This window comes from Marmota marmota, unplaced genomic scaffold (assembly GCF_001458135.2).
Source record: "Marmota marmota marmota unplaced genomic scaffold, marMar, whole genome shotgun sequence".
NCBI lineage: Eukaryota > Metazoa > Chordata > Mammalia > Rodentia > Sciuridae > Marmota > Marmota marmota.
Window position 1 is genome coordinate 2,494,535 of NW_025999895.1, and position 10,712 is coordinate 2,505,246.

General features: G+C 53.6%; 1 protein-coding gene across 1 annotated transcript in view; it reads right to left on the reverse strand.

Moving 5' to 3' along the window:
- Window positions 1-2,328: 2,328 nt before the first annotated feature.
- Window positions 2,329-10,712, reverse strand: part of Cbx2 (chromobox 2) — a 17,782-nt gene continuing 9,398 nt past the window's right edge. The window contains exons 2-4 of the mRNA XM_015504259.2: window positions 9,462-9,527; window positions 7,240-7,345; window positions 2,329-5,634 (exon numbers count right to left, since the gene is read on the reverse strand). Coding sequence (XP_015359745.2) covers window positions 4,324-5,634; window positions 7,240-7,345; window positions 9,462-9,527 — 1,483 coding nt within the window. The 3' untranslated portion in view covers window positions 2,329-4,323. The remainder of the gene's footprint in view (window positions 5,635-7,239; window positions 7,346-9,461; window positions 9,528-10,712) is intronic.

The window sequence follows — 10,712 nt, forward strand, 5'->3', positions numbered from 1 at the left end:
GGGAGGGCAGTGGGTTAGATGATCAGATTAGCAGGGCTGAAACTTACATAAGCCTGTGTGGTCAAGGCCCCGTACCCGTCTGGCCAAGTCCTGTAGAAATGGGTTCTCACAGGAGAAGCCTGTGTGGCTTCTCCACCTCGCCAGCGCCGGCTCCCTCTCCTGCTCGCACTCCGCTAACTGGCTCCTTCGGGGACGTCCCCAGTCCTTCTATGCAGTTCGAGAATCCAGAGCATAGGACAGCTGGGATCCACCCTGCTCACCTTCTCCAAAATAAACGGCCTCAGGAAGCAACCCAAATAAATGGCATCCAGTGCCACCTGCCTCTGAGATTCCAGGTGCGCAGGCCTTTCTGGAGCTGGGAGCTGGGGTCCCCCCCTGAACTAAAACACTCAGGCTAATTTGCCCAAATTAGCCTTTCAGCCAGGGACATCCAGACTCCAGGCCCAAGTTCTCTTCACTTCAAAGGAAGCTCCATTCTCCCTGGAGAATGAAATTTATGAATAAATTCATGCCGAGGGTAATGCAAACCTTAAAGGAGCAGGGAAGGCTATAGAATAAGCACATCAACTCCTTACATTATGAGCCATGGGGTAGGAGCCACAGTGAGCCGGCTCTCCAGTCTTTTGGCTTCACAGAGACTCTCCAGAACTTCCCAGGGGTGCAGTCCAGTAAGGCACTGGAAGGAGGGGCAGAATTTTGGTTTTACTTTTGATATGCCTCTAGGAGATGTCTCCGTGTGTTGCAGCAATCTTGTCCTCTGCCCACTTGGATGCCTGTAGCATCCCTCCTCCCCTCTGCTCCATCATTATTTTATTAGTGTTTTCTGTCTTTCCTATTAAATCAGGGTTTCTCAAAAAGCACCAGTGACATCCTGGGAAAGCTCATTTTTGTCATGGATAACTGTCAAATGCATTGCAGGGTATTTTTGAAGCATTCCTGGTCTCTACCCACTAGATGCCAGTAGAACCCAACCTATGTGACAACCCTCTCCATTCACTGCCAAGTGTCCCCTGAAATTGCCCTTGGTCGTGGACTGCTGGTGTAGAGTCTCACTTAAAAATCAAACACCATTCCTTGCTTCCTCAAACATTTTTTATTTTTGTGCCTTATGAAAACAAATTAAGTCTAATTCCAGCGATTTGGAAGGCTGAGACAGGAGGATTGAAAAGTTCAAGGCCAGTCTCAGCAATTTAGCAAGACCCTTTCTCAAAAAAGGAAAAAAAAAAAAAAAAAGAAAGAAAGAAAGAAAAAGGTCGGAGGTGCAGCTCAGTGGTAAAGTGCATCTGAGTTCAATCCCCAGTACCAAAAATAAACAAGCAAATTAATATTTTTGAAAACACTTAAGCCCTTTCCATGCACCAACTATTCAGTCTGTACCCAGGTGAATATTTTGCCCCAAGACAGGGAAAGCAGTCTGTTTTGTTTCCAGACATCACTCATTATGTACCAGGCTAAAAAGTTTAAAAAAATATTTATTGATATACTAAGGGTTAACAAAAAGACAAGGATCTTCTGGCACCATTTATTAAAGTCCTTCTCCTGCAAAATAAATTAATGTCAGACTAAAGCCCCCTGCCATCTATGCTAGGGTTAGTTTTCCAATAAAGTACTAGAACTCTATAGAACTTTGGACTTGGGTAAAAATCTGGTCGTCCCTGGACTCAGACCTGCTCAGACCCCTTCCCCACACCACTTCCTTGTCCCATTGGAAGAGGGGCCAGGCTGCTGTCCTGTTTCAACACAGAGCTGTGAAGTCAGTGTGACGACACACTCATTCTGCTCCTTCTCCTTAAGAAAGCAGACACAGCTATAGATTAAGCAGTTGCAAGAAGTATACAGGATTTGGCTTTTTTTTTTTATTATTAAAAGACAAATCAAGGGCTGGGGATATAGCTTAGTTGGTAAAGTGTTTGCCTTGCATGCACAAGGCCCTGGGTTCAATCCCCAGCACCACAAAAAACAAAAAACCAAATCAAGCCATTGCTTGACATTGGTTAGAGCTCCGGTTCTCCCCACAAGCTTTCCTCTGATGAAGCCTCAAGTCCAGAGCTTAGTGGGGTCAGAATTTGGAGTGTAACTAAAGCAAAGAGCACTTTTTTGTGTGTGTACCAAAAATACATATAAAAATATGCCAAAGTCTCTAAGAGGACAAGCTGGCCCCTTCCCACCCAATACAGAAGCATCAAAAAGACAAGGGCTAAAACATCCACTCAGTATACACCGTGGTACAGTTCACCTGGGACCCTTAGGAATAAAGCAACAACGGATCTTAAGTCAGATGTGTGACCAATACCTAGCTCTACACACACACACACACACAGCAGCAAATGAAAATATAAAAAGAACTACTTTTATTTATTGGTAAACATAAATGACCAGCTTGGAGCTTCTGGTGCACCTCTCCAGCTGGGACTCTTGCACCCGCACACACGCTCTTTAACATAAAACACTGGGGTCACAACACGCAACACAGCAAGAAGGCAGAGTGGCTGGGAAGGTGTTTGCAGATTTAAGCTTTGGGATTGAAGTAGCTGGTAAAAAGAAAGGCACCAAATTGGGGTCTGGAGAGACTTGGCAACTGGGGACAAGGCTGGTCAGCCCAGACACCCAGGGACAAACACCCCTACTTTGCTAACAGCTAGTGGGACTCTAGGTTCCTCTCAAGAGCTTAGAGGAACCTCTAAGGCAGTACAGTGCCTGGCAGAAAAGAAGCTGCAAAGTTTGAGTCAGCCAAGGAGCCAGCAGGGTGGGCTCCATCCCTGCTGCAGGCAGCACTTCCTGCCAGTTGGACCTGGATGACCCTCAGTGCAGTGATGGACATGTTCTGTCCCCAAAGGCACACTGTTGAGGTCAATCTGGCTACACAAAGGCCATCTCTTCCTATTTGGTGTGGGGGTGAGGATCTGGGGGTCCTGAAGCCTGGTAAGCCCCTAGGCAGGCTGGCTTGAGGAAGGACAGCTCCTCTCTGCAAGGTGGCTGGAGCCAAGGGGTCCTCTGCAGGCTGGTGACAGTCCCAGACCTCCCCCAGACTTCTTTTTGGCATCACAAAACCATGTCAATCAGATTGCCTACCACAGCCACCTCCTGCCCACCTTTCTGCTGACATCCCAGCATGAAAAATCCCGACATGGACCAGAAACCTAGCCAGGCGGCTCTGAGACTCAGCACTGAGGTGGGACAGGGAGAAGGCCCTCGGGTGGGTTCAGAAATCTTGTTTCTTGGAGGGGACGGAACAGGCCCTCCGCTAGGCAGGCTGCTCAGACTTTGTCCCACATCCACAATGGCACTGGGAGATTGCTTCTCAAGTGGGAAGCAGAATATGGAACCCCCAAAGGTGTGTCTGTGTGTGTGGGGATTGTCAGGGAAAGTGGCACCTGAGGAGTGGCCTACCCACTGGGTCAGGGCCATGGACTTGGGGCAAACATTTGCACTCCCCATGGTCCTGTGGCTGGCAGCCAGTCCATGGGCCACCGGACTAGGCTGGTGAATCCAGCTGCCTGCTAAGGGCCCCCCCCTGCATAAAGCCTGTTGGCCCAACTCTTATTCTCAGCTTCCTGGCCTGTCTGTCCCCCCACCCCCCCAGGCCAGAGGCTCCAACCCTGGGAACTCGGGTGTACTCTAGAGGACCTGGACCCTTGCTGGACTCCAGAGCCAACTCGGGCTGGAGATGTTACTCAGAATCAGGGTCAGAGGGTGCTAAATCCAACATCTTTGGGGTTCCTGACCTTGCTTTCTGACCCTGTCCTTGCAGTTCCTGGGGCAAGGTCTCGGCCTTGTCCTTAAAGGCTCAGGCTCAGCTCTGGCTGGGGTTCCTGCCCACAGGCCCCTTCTCTGCCCTATTTGATCTTCTGAAGGCTGGTGCCGGGCCTAAGGATGCCCAGGCCCCCACCCCACTCTACTTTGCCCACCCCTGTGGGGGAACAGTGAGCTGTGCCAGAAGCCCCCCCTGATCCCTTCCCTGGGAACAAGGCAGGTCTGAGTGCTGTCATTTCAGGCTAGGAAGGGGCACCCAAACTCATGTGGAGACCTGCAGTGAGCAGGCAGGGGCTTGAGCCCCAGGGCCACTTGGACTTCCTGAGGCGATGGGGGCGAGGGAGGCCTGAAGAGGTAGGAACACAGGGAAGCCAGGTCCCAGCAAGGCAAGGAGGCAGCCCTAAGCCCCAGGGCAGGGTCTGGAGGGAGGTCTTCAAGCCGGTGGTGCAGGAGACCCCTGCATACCTCCCCTTAGCTGTGGGGTGGCAGGCCGCACTTCACCAAAGGCAAAGAGGGAGAAGGGGTCAGACCTGGGTGAGTGGGAGCTCTGGGTAAGGGCGGCCCAGGGCCTCAGTAATGTCTCAGGTTGAAGAAGCCCACGCTGGTGGGGGACTCCTTCACCGTGACAGTGATGAGGTTGGCTGTGACGTCAGTGACAAACACATGCTCGATGAGGCTGCGGGTAGGTTTCCAGTCCTGGCTGGTCTGGACGGACACTGACAGACTCTGCCCAGCACCTGGCACCGAGGCCGAGTCAGGGTCCGAGTCTGAGCTGCTGTTCTCCTCACCAGTGCTCATCTCCGACAGCATGGCGGCCTTGCGGACTTCTCCGGGGGCTGCGTGGCTGTCCTGCCCACCGGGGGCAGAGCTGTTCTTGATGTTCTCCCTCTTGCCTGAAGGGGTGGGTAGTGCTGCTGCTCTGGAGGCCAGCTTCTCCCCTTTGCCCGCCTCAGTGGGCATGCCGGCTGCACTCACAGCACCGGGGCCACCCCCAGTGCCCTTCCCTGTGCCTGGGTTGGGTGCAGGGATGGCCTTGGTGGCTGTGGCATGGCGGGCCAGCAGGCCCACTCCAGGGATGCCATTCTTGACACTCTGTAAGTCCAAGACCTGCAAGCTCAGCTCCTGGGTGGGTGCCAGCTGGGAGCCTGGGCACCCGGCGGGGACCTTGCTGCTGCCATGGGTGTGGGGTCCTCCCCCTGCGCTGCTCCCTTTCTGCTCCCCAGCTCCACTGCTGGGGGCCTTTGGGACTTTGCTTCCTGGGGGGCTCATCCCCAGCTCCCCTTTCTGCGTCCTCATCTTTAGGTCCAGCCCCAGGCCGCACTTGCTGGAGGCCTGGGTCTTGAGTGCCAGTCTGCTGGCCGCCTGGGCCTGGCTCTGGCCCACGCGGTTCATGTAGTGCACAATGGAGCTCTGCCAGCTGATGGCGCCACGGCTGGGGCTGCCCGTCACGCCCTTCATCAGGCTGGCCAGGTTCTCCGGGGTGGCCATGGTGCTGGGGCCGCCACAGGTCTCTTTGGCATGGGCCTTTAGGGCCGCTAGGCCGGCCACAGGGGCGCTGAGTGGAGGGGGCAGCTTGCTGGCTGGGGCCCCCAGCTCCTTTCGGGCAGTCTTGAGCACCTTGGCCAGGCTCACAGGCCGCCGGGCCGCCTTCTGCTCCGGGGGCAGGGGTTTGCGCCCCCGCTTCTTGCGGATGGGATCCTTGAGCTCGGGCTTGGCCACCAGGATCTGGGCCTTCTTCTGAGGCACTGGGTGGGTCTCACGGCCTCGGGGACCCCTTTTGGCATCTAAGTCACTGTCGTCATCTTCATCTGAGGAAGACGAAGATGACGTGGAGGAAGAGGAGGAACTGCTGGACTTGGATTTGGAGGGTGCATCGGGTTCCTGGGAAGACAAGAGGAGGGAGTCATTTCTCTGCTGCCTGGTCCCAGGGTCAGAGCACCAGGCTTCCTCAAGGGACATCAGCATCTGCAGCCAGCAACTCTGTGGCTTCCCAGACCAAGGAGAAGTGACCGCTCACCATGTGGTCCCCAAAAGATGTAACAGGCCTTACATGAAATGTAAAATTAAAGGCAGAGTAGGAAAAAAACAAAAAACAAAACAGGTTGCTTGTAAAATTAACTCAGAGAAACGAGGATACAGCACAGAACTTCCCACACACCACTGGCTTTTAAGGGACACAAGTTTTGCTCTAGATATCTGGCAGACAAGTCAAAAAGGGCATTGTACCCAGAATGGCACAAGCCACGGTGTTAGAGGGCTGAGCCTTAGAGCCCAAGGGCTTCGATCAGGACCAAGCAGATTCCTGCTCCAATCGCCCTATTTCCAAATCTGACCCCTCAGAGCATTCTAGTGCACAGGTCAACACCCCCCCCCCTTCTGAATGTCATCCCAAATGCCAAAGTATGTCCCCGTTTCTTAGGTCCCCTGCTGCCTGCTGGGCAGAATCTTCTAAGGTGGTTAGGGAGATGGTTTTCCTGCTCTTGTTTCCCTACAGTGAAGCTCTCCTGATCTGAACAGGAACTGAACCTGTCAGACCTGGAGGGTCCCTCTCCTCACTCCAAAGAAAGCCTTTTACAGTCCATAGGCTTCGGTAGCCTGCACTGTCCTGCTGGAGAGGAAGATTTGAAAGACAAATGAACCTCACCCAGGGAGACCAGTCAGCAAGATTCCAAGTAGGGATCCACAGTCCCCTGGAAGTGGTACTGGAAGTGACCGAGCTCTTGGCCAGGGCATGCCAGGTCCACAGCAGTTCATTGAGAAGACAATCAAAGACACATCCAGACCAAGGCCGGACTCCCCTCCCGTCTCGCCTGTGGTTTGTTGGGAGTGGAGGGGTGATGTCAGGGACTCTGGTGCACGCATGCCTGTGGTGTGGGAAGCCCACCTTGCTGTGGTCATCATGGCATGGAGGGGAGGAATGACAGGACATTCCCAAGAACATACCAGCACAGCATGGCCCCCTGCCCCCCTGCTGGCTCCTGGGCCTTCAGCCAGCCCTGTGTTTCCTGGCTACCTTGATTTAAAGTGTACTCAGGGCTGGGTATGGAATGGCCCAATATCTTGGGCCTGACTAATTACCCTGTTGGTCCATATCTACGTGGTAAACCTCTGAGCACCTACCATCTGTACGCTTCCCATTCTTTTCTGGTTCTTGATGATAAGCCCCTGGGAGCAAGAGGGAATCACAGGCAGTGGCCAAGTTTGACCCTGCTACCCAGAAAAAATGTATAGAAGCCCAGAGAAACAGGGTCAGGAGGCTTGGCCCTGCAGGACACCAACAGGGTGGAAGGAGAGGCAGGACTCTGTGACTTGCTAGTGCCCCTACTCAGAGGCTTGGAGGCAGCACACAGGGGGATTCTGCCTTCTGAGCAGAGGAGAACTTCTGCAGAAGTAACGTCCCCACCCAAGAGCCCTAAAACCTTTCCTCTGCCCAAAGAGGTCTTAGGTGAAGAGTCAAGTAGGGTCAGCAGGTAAGCGCACACTCACCTTGAGCTTGGAGCGACGGCTGCAGGACGACGTGACCGTGTGCTTCCTGGGCCTACCCCTGGGCCTCTTCCCCCTCTTTCGGTTCTGTATCTCTTTCTCGTGTTCCCTGAAGACACACACTGATCAGCGTGGAAAGGCACTGCTCACAACCTCCCCTAACACACAGGAGCCCCACAGCTCCTAACACCTCGCTGGTCCCTGAGGTTCCCTGCTGCTCTGGTCTGTGGCAGCTTGTTGACTATTTTGCTGCAAAACTGCACTGTGTCCATGAAAGCGAGGACAGGTACAACTCTGGTTTACGCCTACAAACTTTCTGCAGGTGGAATGTCTTGCAAAAATCCAGCTTGGCTAACGGGAAGCAGCTTTTGGGGCATGTGGTGCAAACTCTCATTTTAATAGAAGAAAGACTAAGGCAAGGAGAATGCAAAAAATGCCCCCACCATCAAAGTCCTCCCTCTGCCTGAGAATGTTCCCTAGGGTCAGTTTGCTGGCCAGGCTCTCCTGAGTTCTCCTCTCTAGCCACTTGCTCTTGACAGAAGTAATGCTCATTGGTGAAGCAGTAGCGAGGGCTCAAAGCCTACACCTCCTGCAGCCCTCCTGCCTCAGGGGTCAGGAAGCACTCCCAAGAGCATGGCCACCAGCCCCCGCCGAAGCTCATACTTCAGGCCACCCCAGAGGAAGGGGCCTGACCTGGAGAAGATTCCAGTAGTTAAACAAACAGGGCTGGGGCCGGGGCTGAGCGGTACAGCGCTTGCCTAGCCTGTGTGAGGCCCTGGGTTTGATCCTCAGCACCACATAAAAATAAAGATAGATATTATGTAAAAAATAAAATAGATAATGGGCCTGGAAGGTGACCCCCTACAGAATCTGATTAGCACTCCCAGGCAAGGCCCACCTTCCTGGTTTTATTTCTTCCACGATGTGATCCTAGTCATCCACGGTTTAAAAACTCTTGAAACTCTCAGATATTTTGGCTCTTGTCTGTTTCACCAAAAGCTAGGTCGAGGACATGTGCTGCTCAACAGTTGGAATGCTGTCTGCTGTCTTTGTGGTGCTGGGATCAAACATGCCAGGCAAGCTCTCTACCACAGAGGGACACTCAGTCCTAGGACACCGTCATTTTTTTTTTTTTTTACCTGGGCTGGTCTTAAATTCCTGGGTTCAAGTGATCCTCCTGTCTCTGCCTTCAGAGTGGTGAGACTACAGAAGGATGCCACAGCACCTCACCCAAGGTGGCCACCTCAAAGGCAAAAAAATGAACTAAGGTCCTGCAATGTGTCAAGCTGACCTCCTTGAGGTTCATAGGACCAAGTTATGAACTAAATAGAAGGTAATGAGATCGCTGATACCAGATTTTCCAAAGCAAGCACCTGCATCTACTTTCTCTCGCCATGCGAAAACCTATCTGCTACATTGTGATGTGAACACAGCTTGGATGACCTGAGAATTAGCCTGTCAGAGTGACCCCCGCTGGGAGGCTTTGAGCACCAAATCATCTGCCTCTGAACACAGGAAGCTCCTATAAGGGGGAAGCCATCCGGCTGCCACCCACCATTTGCTACCACATGGTATTCACACCTGGATGAGTGGGCACACCATTGCCTTCCCTCACCACCCTTCCTCTAGAACACCTCATGGAGGCCTGTCTCTTAACCCAGGTCTCCTACCTATAGGTGGAAATGACATCTAGAATTACATAAGCAAATCCAGCCCCAGCCTGCAGACCCCCGCCGCGAGTTCTACCTCAGTACTGTTTGGCAGGTCAGAGCAAAGTTAATGTATTGCTCTGGACACAACAGGTGAAACTGTGTTGTGGCGTCAGCTCACTGTCTGAGCCTTCTTCTGCCCAGTGGACACTCCTGTAGGGGCAAGAGGACAGGCCTGCAGTTTTGCAGCAAACCTGTGGCCCTGGTTCTTATTAGTGCAGTCTACAAATTACAAAAAGGTCAAATGAAAGCAGAACCTTTGCATGAAAGAACAGAGGAGGTGTGCTGTTGCCAGTCTGTCCACCAGAGACCAAAGCAGCACTTACTAGGGACTCCTCAGATAGGGAGAGTGCTGGCTGGGGACCTTGGGAGCTTTGCTTTTACAGACAGCCAAGGAGATGGCACAAGAGACCTGGGGACTGTCTTGCTATGAGACCTAAAATCAGCCCAGCCCAAGCCCTCTAGGAGGCCACTGGCCCCAACTCTCCCCTCCTCCTGTACAGTTACTGGTCTCACTTCTTCTGGAAGGCCAGGAGCAGCCGTGGGTCCAGGATGTTCTCCTCTGGCTCCCAGCTGTTATGTCTGGAAAAGCAAAGAGTAGGTTGGTGTCAGAGACACAGCCCTGCCTGGGTCACCACTGCTCCCCTAGCACAACTGGACACAAGGACACCTTGGCTCAGTGGCCCTTAAAAGGCCCAACCCAGATGCCGGAGGTCCTTGAGGCCAGTGCCCTAACCTCAAATCCACAGAGAAACTGCCACTTCAAGCCCTCAATTAAAAAGGCCACAGGAGGACTCCAAGTCTGCGCCTGGGAGGAAAACAAATCCCCCCCTCCAAAACCGCAAAGTTGCAGAAAGGGAATCCCCCAAACCCTGGCCCGGAGCCAGGGAGGGAAGGGAAGGCAGGTCCAGGACGCAGGGAGGGGGAGACTGAGGGGCACAGACAGCCCAGACGGAACAATGTGGCTGGCGCCCCAGCCAGCGGGGGCCAAGCACCGGAGTTGGAGCAAAGAAAGGGTAGTCAGGGTAAAAAGGGGTGCGGAGCAGCTGCGGAGGCAGCTTCAGGGGACTTTAAGTCCCCTCCCTTCCATTAAAGGAAAGAAAGGGGGAGGGGGGAGTCCTACATCCATCAATAGGAAGCTCAGGTTACAGCGGGGGAAAATATGGATAGGAGGAGGGGGGCTCGCGTCCCGCGCCTGCCCCGCCAGGCCAGGAAGCGGTGAGCCGGGCGGGGGTGAAAGCAACAATTATTTCCCACCTCCTGTCTGCGTACCTTAACCTCCCCCTGAGGGAGGAGGGCTCTGGTCTGGGCAACTCTTTGGGGTGATGCAATGGACTAGGCAGCCCAGGGGAACAGTACCAGGAGTCACCTGCTGCTTCTACCGTGTCTGACCTTGGACAGCCTGCATGCCAGCTGGAGTGGCCTGAGTGCCCCACCAGGCAGGTGGGAAAAGGCAGAGCTGGGCTCCACAGCCCGTACTAGGAGCCGTCCTGGATTCCTTTTCCTCAGCTGTAAGGTGAAGGCTTGGGAAGGCCGCCCTTTATAAGAAGTGTCTTGAACAGTGAGAGATGCAGACCGTCCCTGGCCAGGAACTCAAGGTGGAGCTCTGGGGTCAATATTTTCATGGCAGGCCCAGGGGTGCTTGACCACCTGAAAGCTCCAGAACTTGAGTTCTGATATGTAACATTCATACACCACATACACAGCGGTGGCACAACATGACCCAGTGGCCTGTAAGTTACACCTTTGTTTGCAAAGGTGGAGGGA